The sequence below is a fragment of the Eschrichtius robustus genome, chromosome 9 (genome assembly GCF_028021215.1).
Source record: "Eschrichtius robustus isolate mEscRob2 chromosome 9, mEscRob2.pri, whole genome shotgun sequence".
In the NCBI taxonomy this organism is placed as follows: Eukaryota; Metazoa; Chordata; class Mammalia; order Artiodactyla; family Eschrichtiidae; genus Eschrichtius; species Eschrichtius robustus.
The window spans coordinates 33,365,986-33,387,045 of NC_090832.1; the positions used below are offsets into that span (position 1 = coordinate 33,365,986).

The 21,060-nt window shown below is 39.2% G+C and overlaps 1 protein-coding gene across 3 annotated transcripts in view; it reads left to right on the forward strand.

Moving 5' to 3' along the window:
* Window positions 1-21,060, forward strand: part of ARHGAP18 (Rho GTPase activating protein 18) — a 191,471-nt gene that overhangs the window by 115,341 nt on the left and 55,070 nt on the right. For all 3 annotated transcript variants that reach the window (XM_068551301.1, XM_068551298.1, XM_068551299.1), the window contains exon 2: window positions 17,636-17,832. In XM_068551301.1, the coding sequence (XP_068407402.1) occupies window positions 17,636-17,832 (197 nt within the window). The remainder of the gene's footprint in view (window positions 1-17,635; window positions 17,833-21,060) is intronic.

The window sequence follows — 21,060 nt, forward strand, 5'->3', positions numbered from 1 at the left end:
CAGTGCGAATTTATCTGAATCATAAATAGAAGTTCTTTATAGCTTGACTGTGGATTCACCATTGTGGATCTTTCGTTGTTTTTAAAGGTTTTGTTTCCTTTTTCTCTTCTTCCTCTTCTTGAAGGTTCAGTTTTTATTTAATGTACTTAACAAGAGAGAACCATTGTTTACCTTTATGGTAATTCTTTATAATTCCAAACGTACAACCTCCTCCTCACCACACAAGACTCTTCTCCTGTTTAAAGTTCTTTGTTTTCTGAGAGTAAGCTCTCTTTCACTCCCATAGTCTTAACTCTCATCTATATGCTGATGACTTCTAAAATTATCCTGCCTTCAGTCAGTACCTCTTTCATGAGCTACTAATCTAGATTTTCAAATACTTTCAGCAGTTCTTTTCTTTTTTTTTTTTAACATCTTTATTGGAGTATAATTGCTTTACAATGGTGTGTTAGTTTCTGCTTTATAACAAAGTGAATCAGTTATACATATACATATGTTCCCATATCTCTTCCCTCTTGCGTCTCCCTCCCTCCCACCCTCCCTATCCCACCCCTCTAGGTGGTCACAAAGCACCAAGCTGATCGCCCTGTGCTATGCGGCTGCTTCCCACTAGCTATCTATTTTACATTTGGTAGGGTATATATGTCCATGCCACTCTCTCACTTTGTCACATCTTACCCTTCCCCCTCCCCATATCCTCAAGCCCATGCTCTAGTAGGTCTGTGTCTTTATTCCCGTCTTGCCCCTAGGTTCTTCATGACCTTTTTTTTTTTTTTTTTTTCCGTAGATTCCATATATATGTGTTAGCATACTGTATTTGTTTTTCTCTTTCTGACTTTCTGATTTGAATGTGCAAAGTGGTCACCTGGGAATCCTGGTAAAATGCGCATTGGGATTCAGCAGGCCTGGGGTAGGGTCTGAGATTCTGCCTTTCGGACAAGCTTGATGCCACTGCTGCTAGCCCCAGGAACATACTTTATACCCAAAGGGTCATTGATTAAGGCACAGAGGTAAAGACAAATGCATCTTGTATAAGGTGGGTGTGAGCTCTAGGTATACAGTGTCACCCAAGGGTCTCTGACATATTTCACATTTAGCAGGTCCAAGCTGAACTTATCACATTCTCTGTCCAACCTGCTCTGTGTTCTATATTCCCTCTCTCAGTTAATGATTGTCATCTGTCCATCCAAGAACAAACTGCGGAATCATCTTGGTTTCTTCTGTGTCCTCCGTCCTCTTTATCTGACTGGTCACCAGGGTCATTTGAGTCTACTTGAGAAAAGCTTCCTAAATCTGCCCTTTCGCTTCTGTTTCTATCAACGCCCCCTGGATTCAGATCCTCATCATCTCCCGGGAATCCCCTCACTCCAGACCATCACAGCTCCAGGCTGTCCCACTGTTTATTCTTCTTAAAAGTATGTTTCTCAAACACTAATTTGGAGTGACATTTGCTTGTTGAAAAACCTTCCCCTGTCACATTCCAAGTGTCTCAACATGACAGGCAAGGTCCAGCACAGTTTGGCTCCCTGCAGTGCCTAACACCCATCTACCCCCGCCCCCAGCTGGCTGCAGTTCCCTGGAAGTCAATATAATCTGTCTATATCAATCCACTCACAGTTCCCCAGGCGCGCCATGTATCTTTGCTCATATGGTTGCCACTGCCTTGAGTGCCTTTCTCATCACGTTCTACCTAGCAGAATCCTGCTCAGCCTTCAAGCTCCAGCTCTTAACCACTCTTCTATGAAGTCTTGACCAAGTCTCCTCCTTAGAGCTTGTGACTTTTCTAATCTCTGCTTGCATAGCAGTTACCACGTGCAATATTGTTTTGGAGTTCATTGCACAGGTCTTTGTTGCCTACTAAGTCCTAGGCCTACCTTGTCTGAAATACATCCACATTCCATAGCTTAGCATAGTGTGGAATAAAGTAGGTTTTCCCTAAATGTTTGCTGAAAAAGCAAATATCCTGTAGACAGACATGACATTTTGCATGTTGGAAGTAGGAGGGAATTGCATCACTCATACATATTGGGCTGTTTGGGGAGAACCTGCCTACTGCCTCATTCGAGAACCTGCCTACTGCCTCATTCGAGAACCTGCCTACTGCCTCATTCTTCTGTCGCTGCGCTCTCAGTACAGTGGCCACCATCCATGTGTGGCGACTGAGCACTTGAAATGTGGTTGGTCCAAACTGAGCTGTGATACAGGCGTAAGTTACAGGATTTTGAAGACTTAGAATGAAAAAAAAGCAAAAGATCTCATTAACAGTTTTTATGTTGAATACATGTTGCAATGATAATGTTTTGGGTATATTGGGTTAAGTAAAGTATACCATTAAAATTATTTTTACCAGTTTCTTTTTGCTTTTTTAATGTGGCCACTAGAAAAATTTAAATTACCACTGTGGCTTGCCTTTTATTTTAATTAGATAGCACTGTTGTAAAATAACAATCTATTGTCACATTCAGAACAACTCAGGAAGGTTTCCTGCCACCCCCTCCCCCTGATTGTGCTTCTTATTTTTTTATTTTTTATTTTTTTTAAACATCTTTATTGGAGTATAATTGCTTTACAATGGTGTGTTAGTTTCTGCTTTATAACAAAGTGAATCAGCTATGCATATACATACATCCCCATATCTTCTCCCTCTTATGTCTCCCTCCCACCTTCCCTATCAATTGTGCTTTTTAATATTCTGTCAGGTATTTAATGTTTATGGTTAAGTTTTCAATTATGAGTTATTGATTTAAAAATAAAATCATTTTTATGAAAATACTACCACTGAGTTCAGTTTTCCAAGTAGTAGTGTCTTTTGAGATGATTCTTTTGATTCTTACTGAGCTACTAAACTAAACCTCAGGAACTTTACCATATCCCACCTATGTTAATGTCACCAATCAATAAAAACTCAGAATGTTTATTTATTTATTTACCATGACCTATGGAGTAATAAGAAATGGAAAATGAGAAAGTTTATTATAAAATTTGTAATCCACGTCTTTAACCCTACTGCCTGCGTAGTTTCTCAATACTTTTGCTGGTTCAAATTCACATACATCCCTCACCATCATAAAAACCTTCTGCTTAATTAATTTTTCAGTGTTTAAAGCTTAAGGATTCCATAAAAGTTTTTTTTTTAAACTTGAGATGCCTAAAGCCCTTGTTTTTCTAATTTTCTGTAGCCATAGAATCCTTTTCCAGTACATTCTTAAAAGGATCTCCAAATTAAGGTATTTATCAAAGTTTCTATGGTTGAGGGGAGGGGTAAGTGGGGAACCCAGATAGGTCCTTTTCCATCACCTTAGTTTCTCCTTCTTTAAAAAAATGCAACTCTGGGAGTTCCCTGGTGGTCTAGTGGTTAGGATTTGGCGCTTTCACTCGGGTTCAATCCCTGGTCAGCAAACTGAGATCATCCCGCAAGCTGCAAGGTGTGGGCAAAATCAAAGAAACAAACAAAAAGGCAACTCCAAGGCAAAGCGGCTGGCTCAATTAAGACATTATGCATGAAAAATCAGTGTGAACAGATGAATAGATTAAACTTATGTAATTTGTAGAATTGGAAGAGACTTGAGGTATTCTTCTTGTTACAGGGTGAATTTTATGTGATGCTCACACAGTGAACAGTAGAGCTGGAGATAATAGACCAACTTCTTCTGTCTTCTAATAGAATCTTCGTTTCTATGCTACCCTGCGATAATAACCTAAGACATACTCATTCCTGGGACATTAGTGTGGCCAAACAGTGAAGATAGCACCTGAGGTGGAGGGTAGGAACCTGTTGGAGATGAAGTGAGGGCATATATATACCATGATTCATGGAGCTGTAGCCCAAAGTGAGAATTAGGTGACCGCTTAGGAGGTAGCCAGTAAATGTCAGTCTCTCTTCCCTCTGTACTCATTCCATAGCTCCTTGCAATTCACTGATTGGTGTTTAAAATGGTGCGATGAATTATGCAGAAGCTGTTTCTGCAGGAAGGACCGTCTTGCAGCCTAATGCAGCACAGATGGAAAGATCCTCTTTTAATCATTGTTCCCACAACACTTGGAAGCTTTTTGAGGAATAAGCACTCAGAAGTGGAAGTGAATGGGCTTCAACAGTAAATGAATTCCGTCTGCAGAGAGGAACTGAAATGTATTTATGATGCAGGAGCTTGCCCTGTGTTTGAATGCTTATCCTTGTCATCTGAGATTCATGCTTAGAAGCCAGACGTCTCTTGAGACACTTGGGTTTGAGATGCTTCCACTGGAGGAATTACTTCTGCCCAGGCTGGCCCAACATGTATTATTATTTTTCTTCAGAAATGGTGGCGAGTATTTAAATGCCAATTCACTCCGTTCATGAAAATATGCAAATTACCTCTCTTTTTCTGATCCTTAGTTACTACCGAAGAGACTGAATTAGTTAGCATCCCTTACTTTTATTAGCATAATATTAATGCAAATCATTAGCAAAGGCTTTTTAAAAAAGAAAGCAGAACCATCCATGGGAAGCAATTCACATGTAAAGCAACAGTGTTTAAGTCCTCAGTGAGGAAGAAGAAACATTTATGATTAGGTTTCTGACTTTGGTATCTGTGCCAAGGGCCACCCACCACAGCCCAAACAGGTACTTGCTTCTAAAATCAGCATCACCTTGGAGGTTCCACTTGCAGAGCAAGAACCAATCGGAAAAAGCCCAAAGGGAAAATTTCAGAACAAAGGTGATACACAGTTACCTGTATTATGATTCAGATGCCATTAAGAATGTGTACTATAGGGTATGTTTCTAAGACACTGCTTTTTAAAATATAGGAGGAAAAAGTAAATGCATGTTACTCATTGGCCGATTCAAGATATGGTAAAGGACCGACTTAAAACTATTCCCAGCAAAGGGGTTAATATAAAGAGGACACTGATTAATTCCTTCTTTGCTCAGAGGAAATGGGCTTAAATTAGAGGGAAGTAAAGTTGAATCAAATAACAGGAAGACATTGTTGGCTCTGGGGAGAGCTTTATAAAATTAGAATGAGGTATAGCAAGAGCCTGGAATCTCCCTTCTTACCTCCTCTTACTGTGTTACAAACATTTTGTACACTTTCTGGCAACTGTGTCTGCCTGTGTCTAACTGCAGTGAGCACTACAGCACCTGCTGTCTGCACCAGTCATTTGCATGGAGCCAGCGCTGCCCTAGATTGTTGTTTTCCTACGTGTTTTATCTCTTCTCATACCATGTAAACTCCCAGGGATCAGAGTTGAGGCCCTGTGCTGCTTTGGATACCAACATGTATAGTACCTTGCAATTAATGAGGAGCCAGTATTTATTGAATGAATGTATGAATCACAGCTTGGTTATCTGTTTATTATTATCAAGCAAGAACCCAAGCTCTGTAGCATCATTCCACCAAAACACTGAAATGTTGACTTCATCCCAATTCCACTGTTTTTTCCAGTGTCCATTTCATTACTTGAAATGGAAAATATACTTCATTATGTAGGTTAATTTCATTGACTATAACCACAATGATTTTTTTTTAAATTAATTAATTTATTTGTTTTTATTTTTGGCTGTGTTGGGTCTTCGTTGCTGCCCGCGGGCTTTCTCTAGTTGCGGCGAGTGGGGGCTACTCTTCATTGTGGTGCTTGGGCTTCTCATTGCGGTGGCTTCTCTTGTTGCAGAGCACGGGCTCTAGGTGCACGGGCTTCAGTAGTTGTGGCACACAGGCTCAGTAGTTGTGGCTTGTGGGCTCTAGAGCGCAGGCTCTGTAGTTGTGGCGCACGGACTTAGTTGCTCCGCGACATGTGGGATCTTCCTGGACCAGGGCTCGAACCTGTGTCTCCTGCATTGGCAGGCGGATTCTCAACCACTGCGCCACCAGGGAAGCCCAACCACAATGATTTTTTAAAAAATAAAATTTAAGTAGGAAATTCTGCCCAAAATCGTAACGAAGACTGAGGATTAAATGTAGGCATTGTTGTTCAGTGAAACTTTCTATTCACAAAGCTATTGGATTAAGGAATTTATATTCCTGTATTAGATTGGTTGGCATATGCTTAGAGTTTCACAATATTTCTAATAAAAGCTGTTTATTTTACTTTATAGAACCAGCTTCAGCAAAACCAAAGTCCTTTATGAGGTGGGAACCCTTAAGAGTTGGCCCTCAAACACCTGAGTTGAAAAAGAAAAAGAACAAGAAAAAGTTCTAAGTCTTGGATCTTTACTGTGGAGTATCTGACAACCTAGGTCTTTCTGACAACTTACCCTGACAAGATAGTAAAGGAAGTTCATCTTTTTTAAAAAAATGTTTTATTATTTTATTTTATTAAAACATCTTTATTGGAGTATAATTGCTTTACAATGTTGTGTTAGTTTCTGCTGTATAGCAAATAAAGGAAGTTCATCTTTGATCCCATCATCCTGCCTGGCTACCATGCCCTTGGTGCCCTGCACAAATACCACCTTCTACCTTAGGGGCACTACATTCTCTTAGTCCTTTCATCTTCTCCTTGTAGAACTTACTCAGATTCTGTTCTGGTCTCAAGAGGCTCTGTTCTCTAGTCAGTGGCCCAATGGCTAATCTCTTCTGCAGTGTTAGCTTCCTGAGACAACAACTCTTTCTTCCACCTCTTCTTTCCTGGCAAGGAAGGGCATGGGTAACACACTTGGCTGGGATGTGAGTTCCTGGGAGCCTTGGCCAGTTCAGAATGTGGGACTCAGGAAGGCAACTCAGCAGGTGACCTTTGGGAAAGAATTAGATATCACTCTGTCTGGATTGTTTCTTTGTTGGGACTGGGCAGAAAGGAGAATCCATGTAGAGCAGTGGGGATAGCAGTAGAGAGCAAGAGGGATGGCAGTGGAAAACTGGAGGTGGACGTCCTTGAGCTGGACCTTGATCTAGCCTCAGCTTTTTATAGAGAGCCAACAGCCTGGGTCGTGGCTAGGGAGGGAACTCTCAGGGACACTGGCTTCTTGTGGACTTCTTAGCTTGTTTCAAATTCCCACATGGAATGGCATTTTGGAACTGGATGCCATATTGCTTTTGGCTAAGTGCTAATATTGCTGCCCCATGTAAGTAACAGGTCAGTAGTAGGCTAGCATAAGCCTGGTGATAAGCTGGAGACTCAGGAGCTTCCTAAGAGGACCAAGATAGGAATTCAACTAGGACAGGTTCATAAACTTCCAGTTTGGAGGATTTAATCCTCCCAGAATTTGATGTCCTGTGGGTGGCATTTACCAGAGCTCGGTGTGCCTGTAACTATGCCAGATGATGTGGTAACAGCATTAGTTATGTTTTCTTATTAATATTTTTTCTTTCCCTTCTGCATTTCCTCCCCTCATTGCCTGTATGTTCCCATAATTCCTTCCCATAAAGCCCTTGCCCATCCCTCATGGTCACCTGAGGTCTCTCTGCCCTCTCAGACCTGTTCCTGTCCTCCAAACAGAGCTCGGAGGCTTTGAGTGAAAACACTTGTTTTTGTGGGATTTTTGTTTTGTTTTGTTTTTCCTTCAAAAGTTAAGGTTAAAGCCCCCACCCCCGGGCAGTACTTTACCGTTGGAAATTGCCTTTAGTTTCCCATGTTTTATTTTATATTTCATGTCTCTTTTAGGCTACTTGCGTTCACATCTGACTTGTGTTGGGTCAGCTCAGATTCTAAAGCGTACTAAGAAAAAAGAGGTCTCAGATAATCTCATTTAAAAAGGAAAATTTATCCTGTAATATTCACATAGTCTACTTTGTAACTGACTTCCGAAGACATTTAGTGGAAAATGTTACGGATGGATTGTTTCTAAGCTTGGCTAAATTATTTGAAAAGCCGGAAATTATTTCTTCACCACCCCCCTCCATCACCTCAGTACAGCTGACTTTTTAGGACCTGGCTTATAAAAATACTTCCTGACCTTCAGTACTTATCGGTGGAGCATTATAGTCTTTGAAGGTCATTTGGAGCTATCCATAAAATTACACTTTGCAGCCTAAGTGAAGCAGCTTTCTTTTTTCCTAACCAGGTATCTGCCACACTGTTGCTGCTGTTTTAAATTGTTCTGCTATTACTACTCACCAGCATTACTTTGAAATGATGTAGAAGTGTGTATCCTCTCCCTTTTCATTGTGTAACATAAACACAGACATCCTTTCACTTTTAACATTTTTTTCCATTGTTTGTCTATGGCGTTCCTTATGCTGTCTGGTGGAAGCTTGGTTTCATGCCCCTGTAGCCCAACTGAGATAGATGATTTCTCCACCTTATTGTAACAAATAATCACAAAGAACCAAAAAGAGTTTAATAATAATGCCCGCATCTTTTCCAAAGTATATGCCCATGCATTTAGCTTCAGTTATTATCAAAAGGTTTTTTTTAAAATCCAACTTTGCCTTGTGTCCACGTTTTTATTGACATAGGAAAATTGATGTAACTGTGTATATAAAATCTTACAGAAGGGCAAGAGGTTGGCCCATAGAAATAAATAAAACCAATATTTTATTCAACACTATTCCAATATTAAATTTTAAAAATATTAATGTTCATAGTTTTGTGTTTTATCGACAGATATTTTGTTAGTACCTATATGATGGTAGGTATTATGAATCAATAGCAACCTACTTTATGAATTGGAGGGGGATATCAGAAAACTGTAATTTGTCAATCTTCATTCAGTCAGCGCCCAGAATGAGATTCCTGGCCAACAGTTAAACATCTATCCTGGATCCCAGATCCTGAAGTATATTGTTATGTCTTGTATGTGAGAGAGTTGCACATTGATGAAAATTTATCTGTTTGTATTAATGTATTTTTAAGGCATATTGGTGAACTGTAATGCTGAGATTCTAAGCTAATAGAAGGCATGATGGGGACTTTTGAATGACGAGTTCAAGCATATTAGAGAAGATGGGAAGACTTTTGGTCTTCATTAGTGAATCCCTTTGTTCATTTCACCTCTGAAAATGTGTTGAGAACTTGATGGATTCCTCAGAAAGAAAAAACACAGCCCTGAAACCAAAAAGACAAAAATTTGATTTGTCAAAAGCAAAAAAAAAAAAAAAAAAAAAAAGGATAAAAGGTTGATGACAATTTTGGGTGCTGCTAGCTACCTTTGAAGCCTCATGACTATTGTGAAACAAGAACCGGGCTTTAGACGATTGTGGTGAGAAAGCTAGACTCCATCTCAGGAAAGAACAGCCTCAATTATGGACCAGTGAGTGAGCTGCAGACAAATCCAGGAGGACTGTGGCAAAGTCACGGGGAGAAGGAGGGATCCCAGGCTGGGCTGTGGAGGTAACCTCAAATTGTTGAGCTGAATCTGTGGAAATCATTGTTTGGGCGGAGGGTGAGCTGGAGGTGAGTGGGTAGTGACAGTTAGAGAGGAAGGGAAATTCTTTCTGAGGAAGGAATGGTGAACCACAGCAGGGCCTGAAGAGTGTTAGAGACAATGCTAAAGCATAGGTCATGACCCAGAGGCCCATGCTGGAGAGTTGTCTGGGCCGCTGGTTCAGTGAGGACCTGGAAGATTCCACGCATGCCTAGTTTCAGTGTCATTTATAATCTCTTTCAAGATAAAGGCTTGAGGAGGTTGGTTGAACAGACATCTCTGATAAGGTGCCCAACGTACACCAGGCATTCAACAAATATTTTAAAATTTATTTTAGAGATTAAGTTGACAGGATGAAACCAGGGAATGTGTGCTTAACAAACTGTATGCCAGTGCTTGTTTGTGACTTAATATTAGGTACAGTATGGTATGAAATTGGCCCTTTCTTTTGTATGTTTTTATTCCCTCATAAGGAAGGCTGCTTTCAAATTAAACACACAAGAGTTACAGAGGCATAGAACAATTACCTATTAATTACCTTTTAGAGTTTCCTGATGACTGATTTCTTTACTGTCTACTTTTCATGTCCCTGTTTTATTCCTTTGTAGTTTTGTGCAATTAAGTGAGAAACACCTTAGAAATTAAAAGGATGTTGTTGTTTCAGAAGCAGCCATAAATCAGTAATTAATAATTGAACAGTTCCCAAGCATCTGCTCTGGCAAATGGATGGCTAAACCCAGGGATACCCAGGTGAAAGACAAACAAACAAAAATCCCCAAACAAACAAACAAAAAACTCTGCAGATCCTTGCAGCAAGGAACATACAGTGTAGTGGTAGAGATACAAGCATGAGTACTACAGTGCAGGATGTGGTCAGGATTGTGGGGAGACTGAAGGAGCGTGGAAATGTCTTTCTTTACTCCAACCCCCATGGAGAAAGACACCAAGATATGAAATTGAGTAATGACAACTGGAAAACATTTCCAGCTGGAGAGCCTATACGCCGAATGCAAAGCGGCTGCTGGTGTTGAATCTCCAGATGGCTTGAAACTAACCAGAACAAGGAAAGGAGAGAGTTCTGGAGAAGAGCTGTGTCAGGTACATCCAAGTGTCAGGTAGATACAAGTCCTGGTGATGGAGAATTGAGTGGAGTGCATATGCAAACTCAGTTCGATATGCTTTGAACCAGTCTTCCAAGATCTTGATATTTCATGTCAAGTCCCACTGCTGACCTCTTTACCCTCGTCTTGGAAAATGACTTAGACGTTCAGATTCCTGGCTACCATTTGGCTACTTGTTGTTGAGTCTTGTTGCCAATGGAGGAGGAAAAACTGCCTCCTGAGAGAGATTGGGGGAGCTCAAAACAAAGAGGATCTCACTTCTACCCAGAACCAACGCTCGAAAATAAGAAAGACCTATGTCTGGTGGCCGGTGTTAGCCCATAACTTCCCCTTTACATACTCTACGTCTATACTTAAAAGGGAAGGGAGTTTTCCAATTTGCTTTGGCTGCCTCATGACTCTCCCACATGCCCTTCTGTCTTGTGCCTTTTCTCCTTTCTTTCTACTAGACTTGGTGGTAGTCGCTGCTGCCTGTACCCCTATTCTTTTAGTGATGTTCACATATGAATTGGTTCTACCATAGTTTTCTGTAAAAGTGAGAAAGCCACGTTTTCAAAGCTCTCTCTCCGCAGCGTCACTAATGGGCTTCTCTTCTCAGCTTTACTCAGGCAAAGCTAAGTAAATAAAGCATCATCAGTTCATTTGCTCATTGTTTTGCTGTGGGTCAAACTTGGGTGGACGCTCTGTGCCGACTACAGCAATGTGCTAGACATATGTTAAGTGACGTTTATTTTTAAAGAAAAAGAAAGCTGAAAGAAATAATGGGTTTTATGCTTCCCCCACATGAAAGGGGTAAAATATGCAAAGGGTAAAAGTAAGTTTACTTGAAATGTGAAAACTAACATATATTTTAAAAATAATAGCAATTGGGTCAGGTAGAAGATGTGAGGAATCCTTTCCCTGGGCTCTGAAGGCTGCCTGGGAGTGGGGATAGGCCAGTGTGGGATTGCTTTCCAATCAACTTCTTACTGCCTTAAGGCACTGTCAGTGTTCTTTCTTTCTGGTGTCAGAGCCACTTCTAATAATTACTGCTTTCAGCTAAACAATAGTAGGCATTCACTTCCCAGGGAAAAATGACTTGGGTCATTCATAGGCTGCAGCTCTTCATAGTCACTCAAATTCAGTGTAGTCTTATGGACAAGGCCATTACGAGTATTAATAGCTTCACCATCTCATGATGGCAGTGATTACTTCTTTAATATCGCTGACAAAATAAAAGAGAAAGATCTATACATCAGAAACACTTTTTTACCCCCAGCCTAGAGATAATGTAGCTGGAGAGACAGAGTGAATTTTTAAAACATTTAAAAAAATTTTAAACATCTTCAAAACAAAGCTTTTTAAAAAATGGGTATATTTGAAGTCGTGCCCCAGCATGGCACAAACCACTGTTTATAAAATGCAGTGGAAAAGAATTCTCATGCATTTTAAAGAGGTATGATTTGTTTGTTAAATGTATTTTTCTCTAGATAAGTGTAGTGGTCATTTTAAAATGTTAATTATAGGCTGTGTGAACAAGATCACTTTTGGTTTTGCTATGTGCAATATAAACTCACAACGATTGGAGCATCAGATGTGAAAAAAGTAAATTCTACCCTTTCTAGTCTATTTGGTATAATAGACGGAAGAAGAAATGAGGACACTAATTTTGGTTCAACCATCACTTTGCTGAGATTTTGAAGAAGACTTAACCCTGGCACCTCATTACCTCATCTAGAAAATGATGGCATAGGTTTAAATCTCTAAGGTGCAATACCATTCTAAAGTCTACACGTCAATAAACATGGCTTTATCTAAAATATACTTGGTCATTATGGTTGATGATAAATCATGATCTCAAGAACTTTTTTTTTTGGCACATTAAAAACAGAACAAAAAAACAGAACAAAAATAACCTTATTCTCTTATATCTCTCAACCCAGTCACTTCTTTTCCTGTGTTGGAAGTAAAAGTCGAATAAGGAGCATGAAAAGAGAGTATACCTCTTTTAGAAAGGATCTTGTAAGAAAAGAAAACAAAACCAAGTCCTAGCATCAAAGGACTTCAAGAAAGCAGACTTTGGGCCACAAAAATGCCCTGGAAGGAGCAGGACCAGGAGACAGACTGAATATGAAGTGTAGCAATGTGATTCTTGATGGGGTAGGGTACAAAAAGTAGAGATTGGATCAGATAGTTAAATATGAGTTCAAAGAAATGTCCTAGTTCCAAATAAATACCTCGAGATGATTGTAGGAAGAGGTACAGATGGATGACAAAGGAGCATTAAAGAAAATACACATTTTCAAATACACCGGGCAAAAGGGGAAGCTTAGAGAGGATTTCTGCCCATTGTACATGGCGGATAAAAGCAAATGATGGGGGACTTCCCTGGTGGCGCAGTGGTTGAGAATCCGCCTGCCAATGCAGGAGACACAGGTTCGAGCCCTGGTCTGGGAAGATCCCACATGCTGCAGAGCAACTAAACCCGTGCGCCACAACTATTGAGCCCATGTGCCACAACTACTGAAGCCTGGGCACCTAGAGCCCATGCTCCGCAACAAGAGAAGCCACTGCAGTGGGAAGCCCGCGCACCACAACAAAGACTAGCCCCCTCTCGCCGCAACTAGGGAAAGCCTGCATGCAGCAACAAAGACCCAACGCAGCCAAAAATAAATAAGTAAAATAAATAAATTTATTAAAAAAAAAAAAAAAAAAAGCAAATGATGGAAGACATTGGCAAGGTAGGGGTTTTTAAATAATGCTTTTATTCTTTGTCATTGTAGTATGAATTAAATATGGCTATACCATTGGAATAAGTCCCAGTCTTGATGAAAGGCTGTAAAACTAAACTAAAACAAAAAAGTAGGTCAAAGGTCACTAGGAGAGCATGTCTGTTTCTTTCAGTAAGGCTTTCTGGAGTGTTGCCCACAGAATTGAAAAGTGCTTTTTCAGATCCATTCGGTGTTTTTGAGAAATCCTGGAGCAGTGTTTTCAAAGTGTGGTCGTGGAACACCTGAGGCTCTTGAGACCCTTTCAGGGGTCTGGGAGATCAGAACTATTTTCATAATAACACCAAGATGTTACTGGCCTTTTTCATTCTCATTCTCTCCTGAGACTACAGCGGAGTTTCCCAGAAACTACATGACTTACAATATCTCAGAAGAGTAAATGCAGAGGCAGATGTGAGAATCCAGATGTCTTCTATTAAGCCAGACATTAAAGACAGTTTCAAAAATGTAAAACAATGCTACTTATCTCACTATTTTTTTGTCTTGGTTTGGAAAATATAGGGCTTCCCCCCTGCCCCAAATGTTATTTAAGATATTTATTCTTCTTATTCTTAAATTAATTAGTGTTTGAATTTTTTTTTGTTTTTAATATCTAATAGTGTCCGTATCAGTGGATATAATCTATCTCAAAAACACTCTGGAAGCCCTTGAAAATTTTTAAGTGTGTAAGGGAGGTCTGAGACCAAAGGTTTAAGAATGACTGTCCCTAGAGGATAAGTAATTTCTCTGAACCTCAGAAGAGGGCAAAGGTGACCTTATTAAACTATGGGAGTGGCAGTTATCTGTAGTTAGCAGTTACACAAATGTTAGCAATGATACTAACGAGTGCCTTCTTCTTGGCTACCTCTGAGACACTTTAATAGGAATTCCTATTTGATACCTCACAACAAACAAAGCAGTCAAGGCTGTTGGCATTCTTTCCATTTTATAGATAGGAAAATGTTAGAATCAGAGAAGTGATTTTCCAAGGATCATGAAAAAAAGTTGAGCTGGAACCATTTGGTACTTAGGAATCCTAGTCCTATATGCTTCCCCGTTGTTTCACTGACTGCATTGGTACTAGGACGAATCAAGCAATTTTCCTCTAGTGGACCACAGCATGGCGCATGGCAAACTCTTAACTCCTTGTGGAGGACAGCTTGTGTCAGATCACTTTAAGATCCTCTACGACAAAAAAAATAACAGGTATCACTAACACCCTGATGGTATCAGTACATTTGAAATTCACTGGCCAGGTGGAAAAAATATTACAGAAAAATGGGATAAAATATACCTGGGGAAAATATAAGGAAACAGAACTCCAGTTTTTATCAACACAGCAGGAGGACATGCCAGTAAGATAACACACCGTGAAGGCCCATGGGGTCTGTAAAGTTGAGTATTTGCTGGTGATGTTATAGCGCCCATGGGAAAAAAAGCCCAAGTGATAATACTGTGATGTATTAGAGCAAGACTTGTACAGTGGACTAGGAAGCATCTTCTCTTAGAGGACAGTGTCTGGTTCTGTAGTTATAGTTGTAAAAGGTGAGAAATGGGGGAGTTTTGGAAGAGTGGTCATGGATGTGTAGCACATGGGATTCTGGATGGGGAGTGAGGAAAAGCAAACAGAGAACCATCATTTGCCGGTAAGTCAGGCAGAGGTAATTGGTAGTTGCCTGTGGGGCAAAGCGTGTGTTTCTCTGATTTGAGTACCATGTGTTGCCTGGGATCTTTTGGAAATGCAGAATATTTCTGCTCCATACTTCATTATGTCTAGCAGATGTTGCTTTCATGTTTTTGAGCCCAATTTGCAGAATGAACATGGTGTCGTAAAACATACTCCTAAAAACAGAAGAGAGGAAACTAGTTAACTGGCCTCTTACCAGGACAGTTTTAAGAAGGGCCAGGCTTTTAGCTGTGGCCTGTCTGGAGTACAAAAGTGAGACTATTCTAAGAAGAAAAGCAGTGTCATGACATGTTTATTGATGTAAACTGTGAATAAAGAATGTTCAGTCACATTTTTAGAGAAAATATAAACTATTCGGCAGCTGACTAAGGAGGGAACTATCACTGGACGGTTGCCTCCTCCCTACACTCCATCCCCTAATATTTAAAAAAAATTGTTTTCTTGCAACATTTGCCAGTGATCCAAAAAAAGAAAAAGAAAAATCCTCCTTCTCATGACTCAGTATCTTCAGGTTGTTACAACAAACCTGTTCAGCTTCTGAATCTTATTAAAGTCAAAATATTGAGTCGATTCATCAGCACTAAGCGATTAGATTTTCGCTTTATGCGTGTTTTGAAAGCAGGGCTTGCTATAGAAAGTATATTTACGTAACAACGCTGTTGCTCCGATGCCCTTGCATTTTTCTGCACATGCTCTTATCTTAATGGAAATTTACTGGAAAATTCTTGCCAGAATAAACACATTCCTTCAGGAGTGAAAGGCTTAATGTACTTTTTGTTCAACGGCACCACTTTCCTGTGAGAAGATAAACCAAATTATTTGGCATTAGTCATTATACTTCACACATTCCACAGTTCTCATCATGATCTCCCGTGGGGCTAAGTGTTGTCGAAAATAGCAATAAAGTAGACAATCTTACATTCTAATGAGAGGTAAAATAAAAGCAAGGAAGGGCGTCTATATATTTGACATGAAATAAACCAAAAATGAATCCGGCAAACACTGTAAATTAGCTTTAGCTATCCTGATAAAGCAGGATTAAGGAATATGAACCAGGGATCAGTTGAGCTGGTGGTCACAGAAATAAAAAATAGAATTTACTTTTCATTTTTAAGAGAAAAGAGAGCTTTCTCATTCACATTGTAATTTAAGAATCAGGAGTGTAAACCCTAAACTGAGAACACCGATGGTATCATGGCCACAGGGTGGGATACAAGGATGTAAACAGGAGTTGGGGCAGGGAGGGAGGAAGTGTCCTTTGAATTAAGGGATGGAGGGCGGCAAACAATGGACAATGGAGGCTAGAGGAAAGAGATTCACACAAACATGTCTAGACTTCCTCCTGTTGGCCCTCATTCTAACGCCCACCCATCACCACGCCAGGGTTGCTGCTGGGGTGAGATTATAGGGATTGTTCCATCATTCATGCAACCAGCATTAATGAAGTGTGTAATCAAGGCAGAGAGAACCATCTTTAAAGGGATAAAACTGGCCGATTAGCGCATTACAGTTAAGCAGTCAGTTATATTGCATTTATTTGCAGCAATAGGTAATTAAGTTCTTTGACTTTTTCTAAGAAGTCAGTTGGAATTAAACTGCTGGGTAGATTCGACCAGAGTTTAGTGACCTTCTTCCTTATGCTATATTAAATCCTACTATTTTAAATAACTATGGGAAAGGCCAGTTTAAATGTGAAAATGTTCACACACTATTAAAGAATTTTGTTTAGTCGCATTTCTTTTTATTTTCTCTATGTGCAGTAAGTAAAACCAGTCTAGCAGAGTATTACTTCCTAATGTCTTCTTGGGAGATAAAAAAGCAATTTGATATTAGAATAACAAAACACTCATTCACCAGTTATTGTCTCTACTCAAATTGTATTTCTGAAAAATTATTGAATATAAAGGGGAAAAACCATAGCTGAAAAATTTCCTCCTTCAAGTAATAAGGCTTTTCCCTCTCTATCTCAATATAAGCAATAATGAAACACTTTAATATTTCTATTCTATATGGGTTTTTTATTATTAGGCCCTTTAATTCAATGTTAGTAGTAGGCAGGATATGACTTATGAAGAAAAAAATATAGTTGAAGTCATTAAAAAATTTATTCACTTATCCTTTTCTTCATAGATTATATTTAACCAAATGTTTACAAGGTAATTCCTAACTACTTATTCAGAATTGCCAATAAATACATTTTTTACCATGTTTTAAAATATATGTAATAATAGGTACATTTATAAGTGTAAATATTAAAAGTTGCTTTCTAAAATAGAGTGTATCAGCAAACTTAATATACCATCCTTCTATTCATGTTTCGGTTCCAAAAAACAAAATGATAATTCAAATGGTACCTCATTCATTGATTGCGGATATTTGCTATGTAAGGGTTGATTGAGTTTGATTTATAGGTATCAATGATAAATATGAAATACTGTGTGAAATTCAATCCCAATTTAATTAACCTCTAATCAAGATTTAACCTGTTGCTTTCTAAGAACAAATTTTCAGTTTTAAAGAAGACTTCAAATAATTTAAATGAAATGGAAATGGAAAAATATTTATCGCATTGCTGTTTGTTCTTTGCCATGCTTTTCCATAGAGGATAAAACTGTTCATTCTACAAGAATATTATAATCAGTAGCCTCTCAAGGTAAAGTTTCAAAATACACATCTCTTTGGTTTTGTTAAGGAGAACTTGAGTTTCCAAATTCTCCAGCTCAGTACTATGATATTTTAGAAATTGTACTACTTCTTCATGTACTAAGATGAACCGTGTTTTCTTTTGAATTTATAGTCGCAGATATGGCCAGTATACTATGAACCAGGAAATCACCAAAGTTATAGAAAGGCCTCCATTTGATCGATCAAGTTCCCAGGATTCTTTGGATGAACTATCTATGGAAGATTATTGGACCGAACTAGAAAATATCAAGAAATCTAGTGAGAACAGACAAGAAGATCAAGAGGTGGTGGTTGTCAAAGAGCCTGATGGTAATAATGAAATTAATAAAACTTTTTTTTCTTTTTTTCTCTCTGTCTTTTTAAATATGTATTGATGGGAAATGAAGACATGGAAAGGAAGAGGAGGAAAAAAAATTAAAGCTAGGAAAACCAGAAAAAGATAAATGGTAGCTGCCTTTCATCTTGAAAATGACTTAATTGTGGCAGATTTATAGATGCAACTGACAAATATAAGTGGCATAAGTAAATTCACTTAGTTTTGGATGTGGCTAGAATCTTGTTGGCTAAGCTTGCTGTATCATAGACTCTTAGAGTTAGACTTGAATTTTGAAATCATCTAAGCTTTATTTAAGTTCCTTCTGTGGTATCCTAGCCACATGGCCATTTGGCCTCTAGTGAGTATAGATGCTGATGGTGCTGATGCTTTCCCGTCAGCTTGAGCTGTTTCGATGTTCTTTATTTTATTGATTTACAATCTGCTCTACACTACCTTTTACTCACTTATTGTAGATCTGCCTTCTGGAAGAGCAGAACAAGTCTGTTTTATTTTTTGCATGATACCCTTTCAAATGGTTGAGGATAGTTATCTTGTTACCAGCCAAGTAACTTTTTCTAGAAGGAAAGATTCACATAAATCAATCCTTGTTGGTGATTCGCAGACCTATCCCAGTCCTGGTCATCTTATCTTTCAAAGCATCATCCTCCAGATTGGCAGCAGTGCCACAGTTTAGCCAGCTAAGCTCAGGGTACAGATTTGGACAGTGGAAGATGGTATTAGCATTCTTAACCTCCATATTTACTTCTTGTATTTGGTTCATAATTTCTCTCAAGTCTCTTTCTAGCCGTGTTTCCCACAGTCTCCACTACTGTATTTGATATTCTGGAAGAAACATGTAAAACTTCACTTTTTATTTTCCTCTTAAATTTCATGCTTTTTTTTTTTTTTTTTTTTTTGGCTAATCTCTTAAAGTAGACACTAGGTTTCTGATGCACAACTCTGGCATCTATTATATTAGCATCCTTTCTATGCCTTGTGCCATCTATAAGTTTGTAAGTAAGTCTTTGGTGTATAAGTTGATACAAATGCCAAGAAAGTAAGAGCCACAGTTAGTACCTTGGGACCCACTGCTAGTAGTGACCTGTTTTTCAACAGAAGACTTCTTTTTTTTATATATAAGTTTATTTATTTTTGACTGTGTTGGGTCCTTGTTGCTGCGTGCGGGCTTTCTCTAGTTGCGGGAGTGGGGGACTATTCTTCGTTGCGGTGCGTGGGCTTCTCTTGTTGTGGAGCATGGGCTCTAGGCGCGTGGGCTTCAGTAGTTGTGGCTCGTGGGCTCTAGAGCACAGGTTCAGTAGTTGTGGAGCACAGGCTTAGTTGCTCCGTGGCATGTGTTCGAGCCAGACCAGGGCTCGAACCCCGGTCCCCTGCATTGGCAGGCGGATTCTTAACCACTGTGCCACCAGGGAGGCTCTCAACAGAAGACTTCTTAATGATGCTAAATGACTTAGCATCAAGTTGTTTAGTACTGAAATCTATCAATACATAAATAGGCTTTTCTCCTTTGCTATAACATTTGTTGGAAAAAAGCAACCAATAATACTTGAAAAAGAAACGTTAAGAGATTTTCCTTAATTTAACACTGATTTGTAAAAGAAAATTATAACCAACTCATTCTTTTATTTGGGTTCTCTTTCATTTTACTCGCATTCTTTCTTACTTTACCAATCCAGTTGAGCTTTTTTGTGGTAATAGTGTCTCCCAACCTTTCTGTCTCAATGTTTCACGATGGCAACACCATACCAGTGGCCTGCTGAGTAAGGAGAAAACATTCTGCAGAAAGCAGCACTCAAGCCTGATACATAACCATGTGTCCTTAGCTATTTCATAATTCTCCAAGACTAAAATGGATTCGTAGAGTGTTGTTCATGATGTGATTATCAGGAAGAATTGGGACTGTTTCTATACACCCATGCCTTTTCTTTGACTTTAAATTGTTTGAATTTTACCTCTACTTTTTAATGGAACAAGTGAATCTGTATTGTAATCTTGTTTACTTCCCTTATCATGGCAATATCAGCTTTTTTCTGGCCATTTGGTTTTATACACTTATACTGAGTTCTACCTTAACAGCCTTAATAATCATGGCTGACTTTTTATGTCAGTAAACAGTTTTTGTTGCCTGGCATGCAGAATGCCTGGCACTGCCTTATGTTTCTTGAAGCCAAGGCTATTAATACTTTATCTCTGCCCTCATGGAGTTTAGATAGTAGAGAAGGATAGATGGGCACACCAGTCAGTGCTCCATCATGTGATATGGACTATAATAGAGCTCTGCAAAATTCTTCCCATGTGACATTCTCACATTTGGTTATGAGGCAGCCAGGGCAGCTGTGGTTTAGTTTACAGATGAGAAAACAGAGTCAGCTTGAGGCTAAGTGACTCGGCCAAAGTGACATGGCCATCAAGGTGCAGAAATGGGGTATGGACACAGGTCTTTTGTGTCTCAAGTCCTTGGTCTTTCAATTTCCTCTATAAACATCAGCTTGGAGTGAATCTATTCTAGTTATCATTCAGTTTTTCTGTTAATCATCAACAGATCTTCCTTTTTTTTTTTTTGGCCGCGCCACCTGGCATATGGGATCTTAGTTCCCTGACCAGGGATCGAACCCGTGCCCCTGCAGTGGGAGCGCGGAGTCTTAACCACTGGACTGCCAGGGAAGACCCGAATCGTCAGTAGATTGTATACAACATTTGCTTTACTGTTTACTTCCTTTCAGTGTTTTGAATGGATTCAGTTGTCTAATTAGTTTCCTATAATAAGCCATTTTGGTCTTTTTGGTGAAAATAGTGTGCTTTTAAAAAAAAAATTTGTACAAAACGTGACTTTGATGTGCTGACCTGGGGGGTTAAAAAAATTAATTTGAAATTGATTAGTTCCTGATGTCCAGATGCTCTTTACTTCTTTGCCACACTCCCTGTCAGCTACAGCGAGCAGAGAAAACAAGCCTTTCCATCAGTTAGGGTTGGACTCTGGGGTAGTGCTGAATTTAAGCCAAGAAACAGGGCTTTAATGGCCATCCCCAGCATCGACTTCCTTCTATAACTTGATGGAAGTAAGTTATCTTTTCATGGCTTGCTCATCTCTGGAAACGGAACAGCATTATCTTCCCATAGTTAATCTGCAGGGAAGTTATAGAGGTTAATCACATGTGAAGTCATTTAAAAATTTTAATTGAGTATATATGAAATGGATCTAA